Here is a 22,110-nt window from a genome sequence, read left to right as displayed (position 1 = left end):
ATTCTCCCCTCATCTCTCACTCCTCAACACCGCTCACCATGGGTTACTGGGGCTACAAACTCTTCCAATCAGACCACGCGTACGACCTCATCGAGGCAATCGAAGACGACGCCAACCTCCCCATCCACTTCACGCGCAATGACGCCGAAAAAACCACAGCCCAGCGCACCCTCAACAGCGGGCTCCTAGCCCGCCTGTCCGCCAAGTACGAGGCCGAGGTGGCAACGCACAAGCTCATCCTGCTCGTCGCGTTGGCCATGGAAGTCGGCGCCACCATCAGCACCGAACTGCTCCAGAAAACAAAGACCAAGAACGCAAACCTCGGCATCCCCGACCAGGCCCGCGAGCAGATGAAAGACGGCGCTGGCGGCGTACGTGTCTGGACAGTGGTATCGCTTCGACAGCCCTGGCGTCTACGAGGAGATGGCCACCCGATAAGTCTTCACGAAGCGCTGCGTGCAGTACATACCCAGCCTCTTTGCACATACTCACTGACTTGCCAAAGCCCCCCGCAGCAGCCGGCCAATGGTTCCAACTACGTCATGATCAACATGTACCCGCGCGTGAGCTGCTGCGCCGACGAGTTCGTGCTCGACCCCTCCGTGGTCATCAACGCGATGCGCGCGCGCCAGCAGCAAGAAGCCGCGCAGCGGCAGCAACAACAGCAGACGCAGCAGCAAGCTGGTGTTGGCCCCTTCTGTCATACTTGCCGCAAGACGCAGGCGCAACTTCAGAACAACAGGATCCTTCGCCGCTGTGCGCGCTGCTTGACCGATGGGCTCGTGTACTGCTCGCGTGAGTGCCAGCGCAAGGACTGGAAGAGGCATAAGAAGGTGTGTAAGGCGGCGAAGGGAGGTGAGGGGGCGGAGTAGCTTGCTTGGTTTGGGCAGGCGTCACTGGATGATTGACTTTGCTGGAGGTGGATTGACTTGCTTGCTTGCTGGGAGGATATCCGTGCAGACGAGGGCAGCTGAGAAGTGTATGTAGCGGCAATGATTCTACTTCGTAGCCGTGCTTCGACATCATACATACCTAGGAATCTCACAGGCTCATCCACGCACTCATTTGTTGCATCCACAACTCCAAAAATCCAACATGTCCAACTTGAATTTATTTTCAACCCCTCTCCCCTCCGCACATCAACCCAACAACATAATCCACATCACTCTCCCCACAAATCCTATCTCCTCTCCAGCCCCTTCTTCTCCCCCTCCCCCTCCTCACCCTGAAACAGCGTCTCCTGCGCACTCCACAGCTCACTATACACGCCCCCACAATCAATCAGCCGCTCATGCGTGCCCATCTCGGCGACCCGCCCGTCCCTGAGAACGATAATAACGTCGCTATCATAAATAGTCCGCAGGCGATGCGCAACGAAGACGGACGTGCGCGCCTTCTCGCGCAGGACGCTGTTGATGTTCCCGAGCAGCGCTTGCTCCGTGTGCGTGTCGAGGGCGGAGGTGGCTTCGTCGAAGAAGAGCAGGGGTGGGTCTTTTAGAATGAGTCGCGATACGGCGAGGCGTTGTTTCTCGCCGCCTGTGGTGCGTGGGGAGGGGGTGTTAGCTGCTGTTGAGCGTGTATGTGTGTGTGTGTTGGGGGGGGGGGGGGGGGGGGGGGGGGGGGGAGGAAGCAACGCAACGCACCAGAAATCATCATCCCCCGCTCGCCGACCATCGTGTCATACCCATCGGGCCACGCGCTGACAATATCATGGATCCTCGCCCTCTTCGCGGCGGCTTTCATCCGCTCATCCGACGCCTCCAAGTCGCCATAGCGGATATTATGCGCAATCGACGCGTTGAACAGCGGCGTGTCCTGCGGCACGACGCCAATAGCGCGACGCAGCGACTCGAGCGAGACGTCGCGGATGTCCTGGCCGTCGATGGTGATGCGGCCGCTCTGGATGTCGTAGGAGCGGAACAGCAGGCGCAGGATGGTGCTCTTGCCGCAGCCGCTGGGGCCGACGATCGACACCTTCTTGCCCGCTGGAATGGTCATGGTCAGGTTCTTGAGGATGGGCCGGTCCGGGCGGTACCCGAACGTGACGTTGTCGAAGTGGATTTGGCCGCCCGTGAGCACCAGCGGCTTCGCGTCCGCCTTGTCTTTGACTGCCACGTTCACTTTTTGCAGGCTGAACAGCGTCTCCATGTCCAGCAGCGATTGCCGCAGCTCCCGGTACACGGAGCCCAGGAAGTTGAGCGGCACGCTGAGCTGGAACACTAGCTGGTTCACCATGACCAGGTCGCCGACCGTCAGCTGCCCGTTCGCGACCCCGTTCGCCGCTAGGTACATCATGGCTGTCAGCGCCGACGAAAAGATCACGTTCTGCCCGCTGTTGAGGAAGGCCAGCGACGTCGCCACCTTGATCGACGCTTTCTCGTACGCTTGCAGCGACTTGTCGTACCGCGCGACTTCGTACTTTTCGTTGTTGAAGTACTGCACTGCGGGTTAGCTCCCTACTCGGCCCCTTTGTCTCGTCATGGGATCCATTGCTCCTGCAAAGACGTATCATACCTTGACGGCCTCGTAGTTGATGAGCGAGTCCACGGCCACAGTGGCGGCCTTGTTGTCGGCGGCGTTGGCCTGCTTGCGGAACTTGGTGCGCCACGACGTCGTGAGGATGGTAAAGGCACTGTATGCGACCATGGTTGCAGCGGTGATGACGGCGAACTGGGCGCCGTAATTCCACGTCTGGTCGTATTAGCCCTGTCTAATGCCCAATGCCGAGGAGCAAAAACATACGAGGATACCGCAAACAAGCGAGATCTCGAGGGCGGTCGGCAGGACGTGGAAGACCATCGAGGTCAGCAGGAAGCTGATGCCCTTGGTACCGCGGTCAATGGCGCGCGTCAGGCCGCCAGTCTGTCGGGAGAGATGGAAGTTGAGGTCGAGCTTGAGCAAGTGTTCGTAGACGCTGCAGGCGACGCCGCGAATGGCCTTTTGCGCGACGCTGGCGAAGACGGCGTTGCGGAGCTCCTGGAATACCGTCGCGCCCATTCGGGTGACGCCGTCTGGTGTATGTACTTCAGCGTCTACCTACAGCATACGGGGCGGCCGGCTCAGCTTACAGGCTACAATCATGGAGCCGGCCACGGTCCAGGCGGTGCCGCCGACAGCAAGGAAGTCAATGTTCATCGAGTCCACTATGCTCTTGAAATAGAAAGGAACTTGCACATTCAAGACCTGAGAGAAGAAGGCTATGAGTATGAGAGTTATGTACATGGACTCGGAGAAGGAACGAGTATACAACCTTTGCGCCGACCAGCAAGCCCACCGACAGGCCCACGCGCATCCGCGTGCCGAGATTGTCCTTTTTTGCGCCGCGTCAACACAGCAGCATTGGAGCTCCATTGGGCTCGGCGCCTACCTTTGGCCACAGGTACCGCGTCATCTCCTTCATAATGGCCCAGTCAGCCTTGCGCTGCTCCTTGTTGGTGACCGTCTTCTCGGCTAGCAGCGGGTCATTCTTGTCGGCAGCCGTTTTCGCATTGGTAGGCTTCGCAGTGCCCGGCTTGGTGGCGGCAGAGGCATTGATGGGAGCTGCTTTGGGGTCATTCTGGTGGCGGGGGCTGCTGGTCACGAAGACGCGGGCAAAAGGCGAGGCAGAGCGGGGGAAGGACGAGATGCGGCAGGGCGGCAGGTGTGGGAAGGTGCGCGGCGGGCCAGAGCAGGCGCCGCGCACGAGATGGCGCGTCAACATGATGTCGAAGCTTTAGCACTGCGCCGGGCTGGCCATGGTGTGTCGACTTGGCTGCTCCGGGAAGAAAGAGAGAAAGAGGGGAGAGATGCGTGCGCAATGCGGGACGTCAAGGTGCAGGGGAGCAAAGGCGTCATCGTCCTTGGCGTGTTTGCATCCTTCAGCCCTACGCCTTCGCCGAAAGGCCCAGCTGGACTTCGCTCGAGCTGCTGCATTTCCACTCCCATAATCCACGCCCTTCTCCCCCGCCATGCGCCCTCTGACCTCCAGGGCCGTCTGCCGCGCGCGCAGAGTCGCCGTCGCCCGCCCATTGGCCCGCCGGCCCATCCACATCAGCGCCACTCCCGCCTCCACCACCCCGAGCTTTGATCAGGATGTCGCGGCCGCCTCTTCGACCGCAGGTAGCTCGCCCTGCCCTCCACCACCGTGTTCGACGCGCTAAAACAAGCCAGATGCCCGCTTCGAGGTCCTAGGCGCGCCCTACTCGCTCCTCTCCGTCTCGCTGTCCGCGTCGCAGAACCTGTACACCCGCCGCGGCACTCTTGTTGCCGTCAACGGCAAGGCCGAGAACGTGAGGCCTTTTGCGACCTCACCCATTGACCCACGACCTGGGCGCTGACTCCCGCCGCAGACCGTCTCCACCCTCTCCCTCCTCGAGCCCTTCCGCCGCGCCGCTCTCGGCATTCCCTTCCTCTACCAGCGGATAAACTCAACCAGCCCCATCTCCGCCCTAATCTCCACCAAGTCGCCCATCACCTCCTTCGCCGTCGTACACCTCGATGGCAGGTTAGACTGGGTGGTTGCGCAACGACAGGCGCTGCTGGCGTGGACCGGCCACTCGCTGTCCGTCCGCCCAAAGATCAACACCAAGATGGTACGCTATCTCTCTCGCTCTCGCTCTACGCGACGCGTTTCGCGTGCTCAGACTTGCTCACTGACCGACAAAGAGCTTGGCGCACTGGGGTAGCTCCCACGTCACGGGCCGCGGCCTGCTCGCTCTGGCCGGCCGAGGCCAAGTCTACCAGGTCCAGCTGAAGGCCGGCGAAGAATACATCGTGCACCCGAGGTAAGAACCCTATACCTGCGCGCATTGTCGAAGCAGCTCATCCACTAACCAACCCACAGCAACGTCCTCGCCTACACGATGACGTCCGCCCCGCCCCAGCCCTACCGCTTCAAGTCGACCTCGCTGCGCCTCCAGATCCCTTCGTTCGGCCTCGGCGCCCTCCTCCCCGCAAACACGGGCCTGGGCCGCTTCATCGCCGAGATGCGCAAATCGGCGGCGTGGAAGACCCTCGCGCAGGGCAGCTTTACGCTGCGCACCTGGGCGCGCCGCACCGTGTGGGGCGACCGGCTGTTCGTGCGCTTCCAGGGCCCGACGACGCTGCTGCTGCAGTCGCGCGCGGCGCGCCTGTCGGACTCGCTGACGACGCGCGACGTCAATGAGATTGCGGACGCGCCGGCGGGCGTCGTCGCTGATGCGCTGCAGGCTGGTGCGAGGAAGGAGTCTGGACATGGTTCTGCGGTGGGGGAGGTGGCGAAGGATGATGGTAAGAGCGAGGAGGGGCATGCTGCTACGTTTGCTAGTGTGGACAAGGATGGCAAGGTCTCGTTTGAGAGGAAATGATTGAGCGTGCGCTGTGGTTGAGGGGGAGGGAGTGTTGGTGTTGATAGCGAGGGAAGATTGAGTGTGTGCGTGTGTGTGAGGGGAAGAGGAGTCCACGGCCGTGGCTGTAAAAATACCTAGGTACCTGATTGCAGGGTTAGTTGGGAAAATACGCATTATCAACCCACCTCGCCTACTCACCTACTGTATCCTCCAGATGTTCTCGCCTGCAAGATATTCACTGAGGCAGGGAAGCGGTCAGTCCTGCATAGGATACGGCAGCAGTAAATAGACGGGTACAGGGACTGGTGCGGAGAGGAGAGTGGGTGAGGCGTTAAATGTAATTGGCGAGGGGCTGGTTTGTGACGTGACGTGGAGGTGATGGGATGGGATGGGATGGGGTGGGGTGGGAATAGACTTACCTGCCTAGCGCTATATATGCAACAGCAATACGCTGATAACTTTCCTTCCATGCTTAGTCGTCGTCGTTAGTGAGGTAAGGGATTAGGTGCTTTTACTCCCGTTTCTTTTCCGCTTCGGATTCTATATTTTTTTTTAATTTTTTGTCTTCTGCCTTCTGTCTCCTTTTTTCGTTTTTTATGGCTCGGAAGGGATAGGTAAGTATCTCCTACTTACTTAAATAGCTTACTTTTAGGCCCCGGATATTTGTACACCCCTATTTCGACTACATGTACATCCCCTTACCACCGCCTGCCTAATCGAGTAATAACTAGGCAGAAAGTTGCCTTCGGTGCCGCGCGAGGATATCTCTAACCTTACTATTACAGCGCGGTAAGCAGGGAGCCCGTAGTTATTCGAGTTATTATATATTATAAGCGTTACTCTTTTACGCGCGCGATCGCTCCTGCGTCCTCGCTATCTTCGTCGTCGTTACTATTAATTATAACTTACTTAGGCTGCCTACTAGAGGTATTAGTAGTACTGCGGCAAACTCTCTTCGCTAGTAGAGCTACTAGTATAATTATAGTTATAGGATATAGTTATGGGTAGGTACGTAGGCGCGAGGTGTTTTTGCAAGATGCGGACGTAAAGACGCGAAGTTAACTTTCTGCCGAGTTATTACTCGATTAGGCAGGCGGTTAAGGGGGGTGTATATATAGTCGAAATAGGGGTGTATAAATATCTAGGGCCTGCTTTTATAGCTATAGCTATACTACTAGTCTTTTCGTGGTTTTAGAGTAGTTTAGGCGAGAGAGGAGTAGGTTATACTACTTTTAGAGTTAGGATAGAGAGGGATTGTTGTGTAGATCTTCGGCGGGGAAGATGCTGTGTGGGTTTTAGGTGTAAGGAGGGTGTTTGGTTGTTGTAGTCTTACGGGGCTAGGTTATTAGGTTTTTGTTTATATATTTATTATTTTTAGTATATTAAATATAATCCAATCGTGCTTTATTATATTTGTACCTAGATCTTTGGTTCCTGCGGCTTTAGGTTACTCGGATAGCTGTTCTTGGTTAGCTAGCTAGTGAATTAGAAAGTGGATTGGAAATGAAGTGTTTGGATAATTAAGAGAGAGTGGTAGAGAGATAATTAGTAGTGAGATAGATAGAGAGATACAAGAAAGAGAAATAAGAGAGGGAGAGACAGAGCTACGCATTTTGAAACAAAACCAGTTTAACTGGCTCAACATGCACTTTTTTGTGAGCGACTAATGTACCTAGTATCTCTCTCAATTAATTGCCTACCGCATGCGCTTTCTATACGATAGGCGCCTACCCGGTTCAAGGCTGAAGAGCGGGGCAATTCGTGAATCGCGGGTTGCACGTCGTCTAGTGGTGCGCATCCGCCAAAATGCAGCGTGCCGCTCCGTAAATTTGCCTTATTTCAGTCGTGCAAGAAACAGAATTGGGGTTTCAGGCAAGAAGGCTGTGGCACATGAATGACGCCACGGAGCTTTGATAGGCCGTTCGGGTGCACAGAACGTATCACTGCTTTATCCAAAAGCAACTTCATGCCTTGAGCTGGGATGTCTTTTTCTCGTGTATGAAGCTGCCCGCACTTGTATCACCACTATTATTCGTGTGGCTGAGCTTGGCAGCCTTGCAGGGTGATTATATTACAAGACGGGATTCCCGAGCTATTCTTTAGAAGCGAAGCAACGATTTGTGTCAGGTTAACAGCAACTACGACAACGCACCAGAAAAGATGTCCCCTTCTCCGTTTACTACACATGTTACTTCCATAACGCCCGCATCAGCTTCAGATACAGTTTGGGAAGAGTCCGCAGCAAGCCTAGCAACAAAGTCAACAACGAGCTTAGTAACGATTTATATAAGGCCTCCGTATGGATCTACAGTCTCTGGGCCCTATAAGCCTCCACTTCTAACCGGTGATAATGCACTAGTAAGTATATGAGCTTTTTAAAAAAAATTATCTTTAATGTTTTGTAGGAATCTAAATCTGACTTCGATGCCAGTGGATACCGAGTGTAACCTTGCCATCAGACCAGGAAAAGACAAAGAGTATAAATGAATACTTAATTGGTCCTTTGACAACGGCATTCAAGTTTCCAGATGATTGTGCAATGCCCCTAATGTTTGCTGGCTATAACTCTTCCGACTTTACCGCTTACCAGGCCGTAGACTGCGGTACAATCGTTCTACCCTATCAGAGGAAATGTTGGCCTTTGGGAGCACCTAGACTTAGCTCTGGCCAAAAAGAGCAGACACCATCGGTTGGCTTTTATTCTCCTGGAGTTATCTGTCCGAAAAACTATACAAGTGCTTGCACTTCTATATTTGGGGAAAATGCATCCGGAGCGTTTAGCTTCGCGTTTCCACCATCGGAAAAAGAAACAGCAGTGGGTTGTTGCCCCTCGTAAGTGCTTTATCTTGAATAAATTTGCCTGAGACTCATCAACTGATGCTTACAGAGGCTATTCGTGTGCCAACACCGGTGGTTACCAAAGCTGCATAGCCGAAACTGATTCCACGGTTCTGTCTGTAGCAGCGTGCATGTCTTCAACCATACGCGTTAACTACGCTTCACCCTTTACCATACCATATACATCAGATGATGGTTTAGTTGCCAACTCTTTACATCTCCAAGCGCCACTTATACAGCTGAAGTGGAAGGAAGCGGACCGTACAGTTGGCATTTCGGCCAACACTGCATCCGAGAGCGGACTCAGTTCAACCGCCATCATCACCCTGGCAACAACCATACCCGCCGTCGTCTTGGCTGCAACCATAGTTTTCGTTTGGTGGATGCTGCGCCGGAGAAAACAAAGGAGACGTCAGGCCGAAGAGGAAGCAGAAAAAGCATTGCGAAAAACTTCGGAAGAGAAGGCTGAGTTACCTGTGGCCGGAGCAGAGATCTCGGAGCTGTACGACCATCCACGGGAATTAGCTGCCGAACCTGTACCGCCACGAGAACTGGACGGCACATCTACTGGAGCACGCGTCCATGAGCTGAGTGCCGATAACACGACCAACGCTACGCGGAATGAGAGCTAGTTGTCTTTGGCCAAGATGATCAAGCACGATCAAACTATTTTGGAGCAAGTCATATTATTTGATTCTTGTGCAATTTATCCCTTGTACCATAGCAAGTCGTTCACCGATGGAGCATTTGATGTGAGCTTTCCCGCCACGCAACCAGCCTTTTTAACCGTAGCAAATAATCTCAGATACGCCTTACTCCCATCCTCCCGTTTTTGTGGTGTCGAAGTCAGCCAGTAGGCAAGAGGTCAAGCCGCAATCGCAGTCGTGGAATGATCTAGGTGGATTTGACTTCGGACTCGCGCCCATCGAGGTCGAGCTTACATTCGGTCATTTTCTCGTCGTAACCCTTGGCCACAAGCTCGGAGACAGCCTTCTCATGGGCCTCTTCTTCAGCAACCCTGTAGTGAATGGTCAACAAGGGTTTGCAAATCATTCAAACATGGTGGTGTCCTACAAGCGTTCGAAAACCTCCTCGATGCTGGGATTGTCGAAGTCATAGCATTCTCCGGAGACGTAAGTTTCAAGAGCGATACTCATCTGTTTGAGCGCTATGGGATGTGTCATTAAGTCGTTCTTGATTTCACGGATTTGGCGCTTCGTGCAAGCCTTCATCAAGCGGCTGATGTCTGCACCAACCCTCATGGCCATCGCAACGAGGAGGATGAGCTTGCGCGTGCCGTCGTCATCATAGATCAGATAGTACCTCATGTACAAAGTCTCTAGAAGTCCGGCGTTGAGGGCGTGCTTGACTGCAATCTTCTCCTCGCTCGTGGTGGAGTAGATCTTCATGCCAGCCTCTTCTTCGAGGTCACCAATCGAGTCGAAGTCACATTGCTCGGCACAGTTGAAGATACTGTAGCATGAAGTATCTGAGTCATCCATGATGGATGATGTTGAGAGGTGAGGTGAAGGTGAAAGGTTGAGCGGGATGACGAATGTTGATTAGGTACGAAGTTGTTGGTCGGAGCGCGACGAGAATACTTCAAAGGAAGGCGCCTTCTTTGTTTGTCGAGGGCTCTGATTTTGTTTAAGGCAGGAGCTGCGGCAGCCGCGACACCACATCGACCCCAACAAAAGTATCAAGCTGAAGACCCGGATCGAACGGGAACTGACGGATTCAGCAGCGATGCGGCTTGACCGTTGGACGTCAGAGGTGCCTCCAGACCCTCGACAAAAAAGCAGAATCGAAGCAGATCGGTGAGACAGCGGATCGCATCTTTTCCCGTAAGACATTTTCAATGACATGCTTCAAACAAACCTACTTGCTTCTCAGACCAACTTGAGAAAGGTTGCCGCTATTTCGCAATCCTCCCACATGGCTACAGCTTCTCCATTCATAAATCCATGGAGGTAGCTCTCGCCGCACAGCAGATATTCTCTTGTACCAGACCCATTCCGAAGGACGAAAGGGACACGCCCGCCAAACAAAACGCAAACCACATCATCAGGCTTCGTGAGCGATGGCCCGATGCCAACATGGCCGTCTGCAGTGATAAAAACCCGCCGGTGTAGACAGACACCGCGCGTTGTCTCGACAAACTGAAAGCAATCACCACCAGTCCCGTACCGCTGTTGGAGACTTTCCTTGGCTTCAAATTCAATCCCTAGCTTTTCGAAGTTTGCTAAAACATCCGCAATCCTTTCAGTGTTTGTTAATGCAGCTCTCTCATTACCCGTGCGCCTGACAATCCCACCAGCGTTCAATGTCAAAGAGAGCGCCTCAAACGCTTCCTCTTCTGTTTTTGATCTTTCACGCGCAACCTCGCTGTATCGCAGCCAAATACTCTTCAATGGTTCAGCAGCTGCTTCCAAAGTATTTGTAGGCTTCAAAAACGACGTTTCATCGAAAAGTTTCGAGCACCACAGTATCCTGTCGAGGATGAGACCCTTCACGTCAAGTACAGAACCGTGCAACGAAAACTCCGACGGAACAGAGGAACAGGCTTCGAAGAATGGCCTTGGACTCCAATCGAAACAGACGTTTTCCAGCCAATCATCCCATCGTGGAACCCATGACGGAGATTCCGGGTCGCTTTGGGAGAAGTCATCCGCGTGTATAACGTGGGATAAGAGGCGAAGTGGTTCAGGTTGCTGTAACAGTTTTCCAGCAAGAGAGAGATTGACATCGGCACACGACTTGGCATAGTCGACCGGTATCAAAGACTCCAACCCCTCTGCGAAACAGACTCTCTTGAAAGCCGGATGGCTGAGCAATGCGTACACCTTGTCGCTTGGATCCGAGCTTTCTCTATGACGTGCCCTGTGAAGCACAGCTCTAACGTCCATGTCTTCGCCATTTTTGAACCGGATGCGAAGCACTCTCACTACTGGCGTTAAGTGAAGTGAATAATGCAACTTGATCCTCCTTGTACGAAAATGAAGTTGGAAACAAGCCGTTTGCAAGGCATCCCAGGATACCACAGCTTTGCCACAAAACACCCGTGCATCGGAAGCCAGCCCGATTTCTTGAAGAACCCACATGCGGTTGAACCACGGGAGCCACATGATTTTGGAGAACGCCTCCCAGGCTTCAGAAGGGTATTCCATCAAGACATTGTCGAGATCATCTTTTAAGGGCACCTCCACAACCTTTACGGCTAATTTCTTCACCAAATCGAAACCTTCCTGCGGGTTGAAGTCTTCACCGCGCCCGAGCCAAACAAGAACTCGTTTGGCACCTTCGAAGATCTTTCCCATGAGCGGCACCTGCTCCCCGCGCTCTTTGATGTTTTTCTGGTCAATGCAAATAGCATCCGCCCAGAGCATTCGAGGATCCGTTTTCTTCCTGAACCTTTGCAAGGCATCGACGAGATTTGCCGGCACTGATAAAGGCATTCCGTGGCAGAGCACCTCCGCGGTGTCCGATCGATCACCCCACACGTACGAGACCGCTTCGTAGCGGGGCACATTGTCGATGTGCTCGGCTTGGATCGAGCAACGGACAGGGTCTTCCTCGCATCCTGGCAAGAGCTGCAACAGGCGAATGTGCTTCTGATCTGTGCCCGGAAGAGGTTCGTACTGGTACGTCGTCATTTCCTACGCAAGCCGCGATAGCGCGGAAACGCGGTCAAGTTCCGAGCGGATGGCTTTTTGGGTGAATGCCGTCACGATGCCGCTGCGACATGACATAATCGCGTTCTGGAGCGTTTGTAGTCGTGGTTGTTTGAAGTGAGGTCAGGCAATTGTGTTGCCAAATTTTAAGTGGGGAAGCGGGCTCTTGTGTTTCAGCCTCGGTCGTCCATCCTTCGTGAAACATCCACCGCCGTGTCGCGTGTCGCGTCTTCCGAACGCTCTTTGTTCGACATCACAGAAGCCGCATTTTCGCGATCGGGCATGTTCTCAGACCTGCTTCTGTATCGCCCAATCTTGTACCAAGGCAGCTCAAACACCGCGTCCGTCTCTTCCAGGCTCTTCCCCGCCAACTCCGGCAGGAAACCCCACACCCAGGCCAGCCCAAGAGCAGTGACCGCAGCAAAGAAATAGAATGTTCCATGCGGCTGAAGCGCGCGATCGAGCAGCATCTCTGGAAGCGCCTTGTTGGCTCCGTACCTGTTCGCAAAATGAAGGACCATGACGCCGGACATGCCCAGCGCGCGAGCACGGAGCGGAAAGATTTCTGCGTTAACGAGGTACTGCATCGAATTCCAGCCGATCGCGTAGCCGGTGCCGCAAAGGTAAATGAACGCGATGGCTGCGGTGCTTGCATGTCGCTGTGAAGGGCTGTGCACAGCGCCGTCAGTCGCGGATGGCACTACGGTCAGAAACACCGCGATGTACAGCATGCCGACAAACTGGAGAGATATTCCAGCCATCAAGCTGCGCTTGCGGCCCAGAAGGTCGATAACAAAAATTGCAAAGAGAAGTGAGGCGACCAACTTCACGATGCCGAGGATCGCGGTGTACAGCAACTTTTGGTTGTGGCCGGGGACTCCTAGGATGGCGAAGAATTCCGGGGCGTAGAGCGTGATGTTGCTTGCGCCGGACCATTGTGTGAGGAGTTGTGCAGTAATGGCAACGACGAGACGATAACGGTTACCTGGCTCGCTGACGAGTTCCTTCATGGCGCTGACAGAGCGTGTGCTCAGCCTGACTGAGTTCTCTTGCTGGAGTTGTGCGCGGATGTCGCTGAGCTCATCGGAAAGAGCGGGATCGCCTATTGGCAAGCCTCTGAGGCATGATAGAACCTCTGCGGCGCGCTCTTCCTTTCCGACATTAATCAAATACCGTGGAGACTCCGGTGCGTAAGCGAGGAGGGCGAGGATTATGGCTGCAAAAATGATGGGCACGACTTGCGGAATAACCTTTTCCTTGTCAGCATTCATGGGATATATGCTAATGACAGGGATCTTCGAGCAAAGCTTCACCTACCCATTGCTTGGAGTAGCTGTTGGGAAGATGAACAGCAGCTCCATAACTCGCAAAGTATCCCAAAACCATTCCGAAATACTCCGTGGCTCCGAAAAGAGATACGGCAAATCCTCTAACTGACTTTTCAGCGCATTCCTATCGGAGAATTAGCTATTACGCAGGCAAACTGTGGAGTGGAGGATCGTAGTTTTTGAAAAATATGGGACAGTAACGATTAGTCCTCGATCTGGTTCAGGTTCACTTGCAGATGCGCACAGAACGTCTGCCAAATTACTCCCCGGAATGCTGCACAACGGGAGATGGCCACTTACCGCGAGATACATTGGAGCGACGATGGACATCTGGCCGAGGCCTATCCCAAGGATGAAACGACCAACGTACAGCCATCCTAATTGGCCATCGCTCGTCATGTATACGATGACGCCAACGAGCCACATGGTGCACATTTCACGGGCAATCCACAGCCGGCCAACGCCATCGCCCATGATAAACGCACTAAAGAGAATTAGCCAGAAGACAACAAGGACCGGTTCGGACAGCTTACATGAGAGCACCGGCAAGAGATCCTAACTGAACGATAGACGTGATGTTACCAGTGACGTCTGCTTTTCGGCTTGCACTCATCAAATCCAACCCAAAATCATGGACGAAGGACTTCTGAATCAGCATGGCGGCAACTAGGCTTTCGTCAAGACCTGAAATGTTCTTAGCCTACTGCCTAATCGCGTACAGTACTTGATATGGACCCACCTCTGGCTACTCCCATGAAGCCAAAGCATGTTATGATATAATAAAGGCGCCAATTTAGCGGCTCGCGCGGCGCACTGTCGAGGATTTCCTTAAAGTATCCGAGCATGATGGCAATGGCAGCTGTGCACGAGCGACAAGGCTGCACAATCAACAAGACTGAAGCGCTACGGAAAGCAAGCGACTGGAGGACGCACGCGAGGGAGAGACAGGCACGTTAGCTCACAATACGAAGAGCGGACAAAGTTTGATTTAAAGTAAACGAAGATCAACGACCCATCGGCACAACGATCGGAAACCGGAACGGAAGGCGGAAGCACGGCAGCCCTAGTGACGAGTCCTGCTTGGAGACACTCGGATCACACGGCAGGCACGGCATCCGAGAGCGGTCATTCGGGCCGTGCCGAGCTGTGTACGCAACGTCTTGAGCTTAGACATAGGAAGGCGTAGGGCGGAGTTGAAGGGCGTTTTTTGGTGAGTTGTTCGGAATCTGCGCCGTAGCTTCTGCCTATGTCGTGTTTTTGACTGCATGTGATTCTGACACCCTTGAGAAATTCGCATTGCGACACTCCGCAATAGGCATCAATCCCAGCCGATCGTGTTCTTATACTGCGTTAAGGGAAACGTGATGAGTTTCTCAGCTGATAAAACCAGGAGAACGGTTTGGCAGTCCAGGGTCCCTTGTGCATCTGTAAGGGACACAGTTATCCGGGTAGCTTAGCGGTGACAGGGGACGGAAAGGGGCCCGAGAAGGTAAGAGCAAACTTCTACCCCGGATTCCAACGCCATAGACCGGGGAAATGACGAAGCTTTTTTACAACGCAAAATCTCCGGCGACTGATGCTGCGAGCAACTGTCGACGCCAGGCTGTCTACGGAGCCGTGCGCTGGCCGGAGGAAGACGAATCCTCCGACGCTTTACCTCTTCAGGCCACGACCAAAATCAGCCCACCCGGAAAGGAAGCGTTCCGGAGCCAAAGACCAATGACGATAAATTCCGCCAAATGCCTCTTCACAGACTTTTAACTTCACCACACCAGCCCCGGGCTTCAATTGCGTTCATAATGGGTCACACGGCGGAGAAGCCGCACGAGTACGAGTTTCTCGGACCGTAAGCCCCCTATGCCGCCGCATCACGGTCTCAGAACCAACAACTGACAAACCCCAGTCCTGGTGCATTCCTGATCAGCTTCGGCCTCCCCGTGTTCCTCTACATTTTCAACTTCGCCTGCAACGATGTTTCCGGCTGCCCTGCGCCCTCTCTCCTGCACCCCTCGACTCTGACGCTGGACCGGCTGAAGAAAGAGGTAGGATGGCCTGAAGAGGGCGTCCTCGGCCTCGGAAGCTGGTACGCCATGAAGTGGGTGCTGGCGTACTACCTGTTCAGCCTCGTGCTGTACCGTTTCCTGCCCGCCACCGAGGTCGAGGGAACCAAGCTGGCCAACGGCGGCCGGCTGAAGTACCGGTTTAATGGTCAGCTTGGCCAAACCACCCAATGCGCACGCAAAAGCTGACTTCCTCGCAGCTTTCGCCTCAAGCATGTTCACCCTGGCCGTCTGCGCCGCCGGCACCTTCGCCCAGGGCGCAGACTTCCCCGTCTGGACCTTCATCGCAGACAACTACCTCCAGATCCTGACAGCCAACATCCTGATCTCCTTCGCGCTCGCCACATTTGTCTACCTCCGCTCCTTCGCCATCAAGCCCAACGACCCGCACCTCCGCCTCCTCGCCGCCGGCGGCCAGTCCAACAACCCCCTGTACGACTGGTTCATCGGGCGCGAGCTGAACCCGCGCGTCTTGCTCCCGCTCATCGGCGAAATCGACATCAAGGCCTGGTGCGAAGTCCACCCGGGCCTGCTCGGCTGGATCCTGCTCAACTGCGCCTTCGTCGCCAAGCAGTTCCGCACATTCGGCTTCGTCTCCGACGGCATCGTCTTCGTCACGCTCGTGCAGGCGCTCTACGTCCTCGACAGCCATTTCATGGAGCCCGCTATCCTGACCACCATGGACCTCACCACCGACGGCTTCGGCACCATGCTCGCGTTCGGCGACCTCGTCTGGGTGCCCTTCTTTTACTCCTCCCAGACTCGCTACCTCGCTACGCACCCGGTGTCGCTGGGTCCGTGGGGCCTCGCGGCTGTGGCCGTGCTGCTCGTTACCGGCTACTACGTTTTCCGCGCCAGCAATGCGCAGAAGAACGCCTTCAGGCGCGACCCTAACGACCCCAAGGTCCGGCATCTCAAGTTCATTGAGACGAAGTCCGGCAGCCGCTTGCTGGTGTCGGGCTGGTGGGGCTTGGCCCGCCACATGAACTACTTTGGCGACTGGCTGCAGGCGTGGCCGTATTCCTTGCCGACCGGCATCGCCGGGTATGCTATCCTGGGCGCTGGGGAGGGAGGGGAGGCTGCGTTCACGATGAGGGATGGCCGCGAGGTCGTCCCTGCTGCGGGGGGATGGGGCATGCTGTTCACGTATATGTACGTCGTGTATTTTGCGATTTTGCTGATCCATCGCGATCGTAGGGACGATCAGCATTGCAAGGCGAAGTATGGTGAGGATTGGGAGAGGTATAAGCGCATTGTGAGGTACAGGATTGTGCCGGGTGTATATTAGATAGGTGAATGAGTTGGGTTGAGGTTGATTGATGGGTAGAAGGGTCTGCGGAGGTGATGGACAGAAAATGTGGCCTTCTTTATTGAGGTACGAGGGGGTTAAAGACTTTAAGAGCGTAATGTTTAAGTAGAATCTGCTTTCCCTTTGGGGAAGCTTATTCGAACTACGAAATCGTGAAAGAAGTACATTAACGCTATTGCCGCTGATATTCATGGTATTAATTTAATACAGAATTGGTGACATCCGTGGTCAAGCCTTTGTTACGGGATTCTGTGAAAAGGATATAGTAATTTTGGACAGATTATTTACAAGGCAGTAAAAGCAAACGCTCCAACTATATAGTATGTTAGTATCATATCTTTGGGTGTAGCCAGTAGAAGGGTTAATATACCTACATAAAAGCCTTCAACGCTGACAAGTAAAGGTAGGTAGCATGTAAAGGGGTTATTCCTTACTCCGCGAAATTTGAGGAAGAGCGGACGGGAAACCGCAGTTCTTGTCCACTTGATAGGCGGATTATTCTTTCAGCCGGTTTGTCCCGCATTTTAAGGCCTGACGGGGACGTAGCTACTATTTTTTCTGTTTTGAACAGTCTTCTCAAACGGAAATCCATTCCCAAGTCAACGCGGATACGGTCCCAAGCTGTACTCATATGCGGATCTTTGCAGACGAAGTCTAACTCAGGAACTTTCCCATCAGCATGGCCAAGTAGCTGGAGAAATACCTCTGATTTCTTGCGCACAATGGCATACTCGAAAAGCTTGACTGCATGCGCTGGGTCAATAGGAGCCAGAGAACCCTTAAACCCATTTTCGATGAAAGCGCATACTGGTCCCCATAATGCGAACTCGATTGCCCGTCGCCATGCACGGTCGATCAAAGTCATGTACAGCGACTGCCAATCTTTGGAGGAATTGCCGTCAATCAACTTTCGAGATGTTTGGAGAAAAATAGAGCAAAGGGAATCGTTGTTAGACAGCACTGCCACTTCCATGGCTGTGCAGCCACTATTGTCAACAAGGAAAGGGTTTGTGCCTCTCAGGACAACCTTCTGCACTATGTGATAAAGTGCATCGGCTTGCTTCTTGCTCGTGACACCATGATTTGGTGTGTTGGCGGCAATTATGTGTAACAGCGTCTGTCTGTGGCCGTTGACATATTCTTGGGGCTGTGAGTCGAGAAGGCATTGTGTCAATTCAAAATCAGCAGCCGCAATGGCCTTCTGGAATAAGCTGTTCCCATCCTCGCCTTCCGCGTGTGGATTAGCCCCTTTAATGATCATCTGCTTGAGAAGAGATGTTCTGTCATCTCCATGGGGCCATCTGACGAGGGATTTCAGGATAGTTGTTCCATATTGGCCCTTAAGATTTAAATCAAGTCCTGCATTGATGAGAAGTTCAGTGCACTCACGCACTCTGCTTCGCCCAGTCTCGGTCCTCTTGGATCCAATTGAAGTAATTACGGCCTGCTGCAGCGCCGCCAGGTCGCTGCATAGTTGGTCCACACACACTGTTCCGGATTGTAGGAAGGCTTTTGTTACCTCAGCCCTCCCTTCCCCGACAGCATGATGAAAGAAAGACAATCCTGAACTATGGATCGCGTGTATGTCGGCACCAACGTCCAGCAGGGTTTGGATAACGTCACAAGAGTTTTTTGACACGGCAATTTCCAGGATCGGTGCCAGACAAAGCGTTGAAGCTTTGTTTGCTTTGGCCGCGTGTGTCAAGACAAGTGGGACAGCCTCAAAGTCCTTGTCAATCCCGGCCGCCGTTTGAAGAAGCGATTGATAATCAGTCTCGATATTAGACCGTACAAAGTGGTCCAGCAGAATCGCAACTTCCTCAGTCCTGCGTGAAATAATGGCTTGTTGGAGAGGTGTGATGCCATGCAAGTTTTGCACACCGACTGATGCAACAAGATTTTTCAATTTCACCCGGTCAAAAACCGACGCTGATAGAGTGGAGACCATATGATGTACTGGCGTATTGCCCTCCAGGTCTTGTGCTGAGAGGCTCGCTCCTTGTTGGATAAACCACTCGACAACGTCAAGGCTCTGATAACCGATGGCAATATTGATGGGTCTTCTGGTGAAAGGTGTGTCTCGCGAGCAGTCGATGTCAACACCCAAATCAAGGCCGACCTGGAGGACGGCCAAGGTATCGTGCCAGCTGAAAGAAGAAGAGCATGCAACATCGGTACAAAGGAAGAACAGGTTGTCCAGATCTTCACGCTTGAAAGGTATGTCCTGGGCATATTCACGAATGATAGACAATATCGTGTGGATTGCCTCGATATTGCCGCTTCGAATAGTAGGATGGCAGAGTTGCTCCAGTATCCTCGGGAGTGTTACTGACTTGGTCGCATCGACGTCCATCTCCACTTGGCATTCGTTTAGGTCGTAGGTTGCAAGAGATTCGACGTGAGGAAGGAAGTGATGGAAAAGAATCTTTGCTGTTTCCTTCGCCGCATCTCGCGTCATTGCACCATGGTGAAATAACTGTGTGGCTTTTGTCTCAGCATATATCGCCTCAGATGAGAATTTGAACAATGCAAACATAGCTTGCAGTTTATCCAGTGGCTTGTCGAATTCGGAGCCAGGACCAAGTTTGTTGACGTTGTCCAGAGTATTATTTTCAATGAAAATACGAAGAATGTCGGTCATGTGCAACGCACATGCAATATACCACGCTGAAGCCCTGCAACATGGCCCTGGGCTGCATAGATGCCCAGAGCAGTGTGGACTAGCACCGAGGTCTAATAAAGCACGCACTGTAGGGGCGGATCGAGCCATAGTAGCAAAGGCTAAAGGCGTGCCGGTCAGACCAATAGGCAGCTGTGGGTCAATGCTGAATGAAAATTTTGTAGTTGGTGATATGTTGGATTTCTTTGCAGCTGCTGGGAGCGAGTCTTCGAAGATGGTGTTGAACTCCTTCATACGTGGTTCTCCGAATATTTCGTTCCAGCTCGGATTGAATGACTCTTTTACTTTGTCGCGCATCTTCTGTAGGAATGTATCGCGTGCTGCCTGGAACTCATTAAGCCATCCTCGGTTTTCATCGCCCATAGCGTTTCCCCAGCCCTCGATCAAAGAGGACTCGAGACGAATGCGCATATGTTTCCATGCAGTATTCACTGCGGCTTCATAGTTGTCCGCAAAACTAGTGTTAAAAACCTTTTGGAAGGATTCTTTGGACGATACCTTGGCGTCTTTTTGAATATATAGCCGTTTGGCCATGGCTGGGATGACCGAGTCAGGGAACATGAAGAGCCAATGCAGCGGGCACACACCGTTGGAATCGGAAACCGTTGGGTCGGCGCCATTATCCAAGAGAGCAATAGTGGCTTTGGGATTTCCAAGCATGCAAGAAAACCGCAACGCTCTGGTCAGACTGTTTGCGGACAATTTTGCAGTAGAGAAATTGGATCCTTCGTGTATGCCGCTAAAGAGAGCGATGTAGTTCTCGTGTTCCTCAGCATAGCGTTTTTCAAACTTCTTACGATAGCTTGCACGTACGCACTCTGTATAGGCCAACAGAGCGTCCTCTACTCCAGAATGGTCGTTAGAACACCCTTCATCTTCATATCTGGACCTCGCACTGATAAATGGCAGGAAATCTTGTGCGATGTCGAGTTTCTCCAAAGCGCTTTTGGAAAACTATTTCACGGCTTCCGATGTAGATTCTGGGCCCCCGAATCCGCACATATATGCCAAGGCAATCTGAAGCGATGCTCTAGGTGACACGTCGATACTGGTGTCATGGTTTTGCGCCACTTGCGTAGCTAGCCGCTTCCAATCTTTTAGAATTTGCACCGCTGCTTCATATGGGATGTTCTCTTTTTGCTGAAGTATCTGCCATGACTGTAAGTGACTTGGGCATATAGAAATAGGTACGTGTAAGTGGTGATAAATAAAAATACCTCAAATGACCACGCAATTGGCTGGTTGTAATCGGTATAGCGGGGGCTCTTCAGCACGCTTGATGGATACCCCGCGCCCTCATCTAGCAGTGGGGTCAACAGAGTGCTGCATGCACGCTTTTGTGGGTCCATTTGGAGAGACATCCGAAGCATGACTGTAATATGCTTCATTGTTCTCGGATCAATGCTTTGACCCAGATGCTCTTGGATATCTTTACAGGCGATGCCGAAGAACTGGTCGGCTGCGTTGTTCAAGTTTTCTATGGTTTTCGCGTTTGAGCTCTGAATCTGTAGTGGTATGGTGGTTGAGGTTCCTTCAGTGATTGGAGTTTTACCAATAGAATGAGAAGGAGATGTTGACGATGCAGGGATGTCGGAGAGAATTGCAGCTCGGATACTGGAGTGGCTATAGAACGTATGGCCATCTTTGAAGATCTCCCAGGCCAATAAGCCGAGTGACCAAATGTCGCACTGGGCAAAATCCAAGGTTTGCTCTTTCCCTTGATGTTCACCAGATATTTCTGGAGCATTATAAGCTAGAGTTCCGCCGTACTGTTGCCAGTCATCCTCATCTCTATCACTAATTAGTAGAGAGTGGCCGAAGTCAGAAATACAAACTTCGATGTGGGACAGATGCGACGGCTCTTGGCTATTACTGTGGAGTCCATTTACTGACGCAGTTTCGTCCAGCCACGAGGTAACGAGAACATTGTCGAGCTTGAGATCACCATGCGCGATCCCACACGAATGCAGGCCCTGGAGGCCTTGAGCCACGTCGCGGCAAAGCTTGATCTTATCCTGGACCCCAGTCCGAGAGCTTTTCAAGAAGTTTCTCAGTGTCCCACCCTCAGCAAACTGAGTAACTAGGAACGGGATGTGGTTATCCTTATCCAGACTCCATCCATACCCAAGTATATTTAGGACATTCTTTTTTCTGCCAACATGGGACATCACCTACACCAAGCTTTAGTTAGTATGACAGGCCAACTCTAAAAGTATGAGGCAAGGCCAAGTGCCATTACAAGTCAACCCTTCGTAGAAAGTATCAAATGAGCTCACCTCAACGTCTTTTAGTACAGACGTAACCTGTCGCTCAAAAGCCTCAAAATCACTAGCCGCAGATGGGAGTTTGGCCTGTTTGACAGCATATACCCTTTTCGTGTCTCTGTGAACGCATCGCGATACTTTGTATGACACTCCTTCGCCAATATGTCGGTCACGCTGGAGGGATGTGTGGGCGAACTGCTCAAGGTTGAGATGTTGAACAGTTTGTAACAAGTCGAGTAGGGTTTTTATTTTGCGATGAGAAGGCTGAGAAAAACCGCTGACGCTCGATAAGAAAGTTCGAGCAGTGTTCCTTGTTGCGACCTTCTTAATATCAGTATAATCCAATACAATGTGATAGGAACATTGTGAGACAGCTTACATCTGAAGAAAAACTCTCGGAAAAGCTCATTCTGTGAAGGAAGAACAAAAGTGAAGCTGACTTTGAGTGTCAAGGCTGAGGGATAATTGAAGGCAGCGGAAACGGTTCCTAATAAGCAAGATCGGGGTTGCCATCTATTGGTTATCAGCGCGTGTAACCAACTTACCCCGCCCGCTCAGCCGCACTGCGAACCTTGTTCCGCAACTTGATCTTTCTCACTCTTGATCGTGTTAACCCTTGATCAAATCCACTCCGAATTAAAGTATTAAGGCGAA

The 22,110-nt window shown here is 52.7% G+C and overlaps 10 protein-coding genes across 10 annotated transcripts; 4 read left to right on the top strand and 6 right to left on the bottom strand.

The window, feature by feature from the left end:
• Positions 1-38: 38 nt before the first annotated feature.
• On the top strand, positions 39-872 carry K452DRAFT_293505 (uncharacterized protein; the record flags this gene model as incomplete). Its single annotated transcript, XM_033541585.1, has 2 exons — positions 39-371; positions 516-872. The coding sequence occupies 2 exons, from the start codon at positions 39-41 to the stop codon at positions 870-872; spliced, it is 690 nt and encodes a 229-aa protein (XP_033402720.1).
• Positions 873-1,180: 308 nt separating this feature from the next.
• Positions 1,181-3,700, bottom strand: K452DRAFT_293504 (uncharacterized protein; the record flags this gene model as incomplete). Its single annotated transcript, XM_033541584.1, has 7 exons — positions 1,181-1,536; positions 1,644-2,436; positions 2,515-2,691; positions 2,743-3,011; positions 3,069-3,183; positions 3,248-3,310; positions 3,368-3,700. The coding sequence occupies 7 exons, from the start codon at positions 3,698-3,700 to the stop codon at positions 1,181-1,183; spliced, it is 2,106 nt and encodes a 701-aa protein (XP_033402719.1).
• A 247-nt stretch (positions 3,701-3,947) lies between these two features.
• On the top strand, positions 3,948-5,324 carry K452DRAFT_217962 (uncharacterized protein; the record flags this gene model as incomplete). Its single annotated transcript, XM_033536326.1, has 5 exons — positions 3,948-4,098; positions 4,150-4,268; positions 4,329-4,571; positions 4,645-4,763; positions 4,823-5,324. The coding sequence occupies 5 exons, from the start codon at positions 3,948-3,950 to the stop codon at positions 5,322-5,324; spliced, it is 1,134 nt and encodes a 377-aa protein (XP_033402718.1).
• A 2,142-nt stretch (positions 5,325-7,466) lies between these two features.
• On the top strand, positions 7,467-8,776 carry K452DRAFT_330364 (uncharacterized protein; the record flags this gene model as incomplete). Its single annotated transcript, XM_033545116.1, has 3 exons — positions 7,467-7,664; positions 7,738-8,138; positions 8,194-8,776. The coding sequence occupies 3 exons, from the start codon at positions 7,467-7,469 to the stop codon at positions 8,774-8,776; spliced, it is 1,182 nt and encodes a 393-aa protein (XP_033402717.1).
• A 262-nt stretch (positions 8,777-9,038) lies between these two features.
• Positions 9,039-9,954, bottom strand: K452DRAFT_330362 (uncharacterized protein; the record flags this gene model as incomplete). The annotated part of the gene is made up of 2 exons (XM_033545115.1): positions 9,219-9,954; positions 9,039-9,162 (listed from the first exon to the last, which is right to left on the bottom strand). Exons 1-2 carry the CDS (start codon positions 9,644-9,646, stop codon positions 9,039-9,041), a joined length of 552 nt encoding a protein of 183 aa, XP_033402716.1. The 5' UTR covers positions 9,647-9,954.
• A 1,447-nt stretch (positions 9,955-11,401) lies between these two features.
• K452DRAFT_218122 (uncharacterized protein) lies at positions 11,402-11,797 on the bottom strand (the record flags this gene model as incomplete). Its single annotated transcript, XM_033536339.1, has 1 exon — positions 11,402-11,797. A coding segment is annotated over one exon (396 nt), but the record flags the coding sequence as incomplete, so codon positions are not given.
• A 191-nt stretch (positions 11,798-11,988) lies between these two features.
• On the bottom strand, positions 11,989-13,988 carry K452DRAFT_217035 (uncharacterized protein; the record flags this gene model as incomplete). The annotated part of the gene is made up of 5 exons (XM_033536265.1): positions 11,989-13,065; positions 13,133-13,267; positions 13,444-13,627; positions 13,677-13,827; positions 13,883-13,988. 5 exons carry the CDS (start codon positions 13,986-13,988, stop codon positions 11,989-11,991), a joined length of 1,653 nt encoding a protein of 550 aa, XP_033402714.1.
• A 903-nt stretch (positions 13,989-14,891) lies between these two features.
• On the top strand, positions 14,892-16,695 carry K452DRAFT_261140 (uncharacterized protein). Its single transcript, XM_033538569.1, has 3 exons — positions 14,892-14,989; positions 15,047-15,351; positions 15,404-16,695. The coding sequence occupies exons 1-3, from the start codon at positions 14,943-14,945 to the stop codon at positions 16,489-16,491; spliced, it is 1,440 nt and encodes a 479-aa protein (XP_033402713.1). The 5' UTR covers positions 14,892-14,942; the 3' UTR covers positions 16,492-16,695.
• Positions 16,696-16,794: 99 nt separating this feature from the next.
• Positions 16,795-19,999, bottom strand: K452DRAFT_167 (uncharacterized protein). The gene is made up of 2 exons (XM_033535739.1): positions 16,883-19,999; positions 16,795-16,825 (listed from the first exon to the last, which is right to left on the bottom strand). The coding sequence occupies exon 1, from the start codon at positions 19,850-19,852 to the stop codon at positions 16,943-16,945; it is 2,910 nt and encodes a 969-aa protein (XP_033402712.1). The 5' UTR covers positions 19,853-19,999; the 3' UTR covers positions 16,795-16,825; positions 16,883-16,942.
• Positions 20,000-22,079, bottom strand: K452DRAFT_117 (uncharacterized protein). Its single transcript, XM_033535115.1, has 5 exons — positions 22,028-22,079; positions 21,836-21,969; positions 21,469-21,777; positions 20,410-21,363; positions 20,000-20,341 (listed from the first exon to the last, which is right to left on the bottom strand). Exons 2-5 carry the CDS (start codon positions 21,863-21,865, stop codon positions 20,147-20,149), a joined length of 1,488 nt encoding a protein of 495 aa, XP_033402711.1. The 5' UTR covers positions 21,866-21,969; positions 22,028-22,079; the 3' UTR covers positions 20,000-20,146.
• Between the last annotated feature and the right edge of the window lie 31 nt (positions 22,080-22,110).

This window comes from Aplosporella prunicola, assembly GCF_010093885.1.
Source record: "Aplosporella prunicola CBS 121167 unplaced genomic scaffold K452scaffold_1, whole genome shotgun sequence".
In the NCBI taxonomy this organism is placed as follows: Eukaryota; Fungi; Ascomycota; class Dothideomycetes; order Botryosphaeriales; family Aplosporellaceae; genus Aplosporella; species Aplosporella prunicola.
The sequence above is the reverse complement of the archived record's forward strand: the minus strand, read 5'-3'. Positions and strand labels throughout refer to the sequence as shown.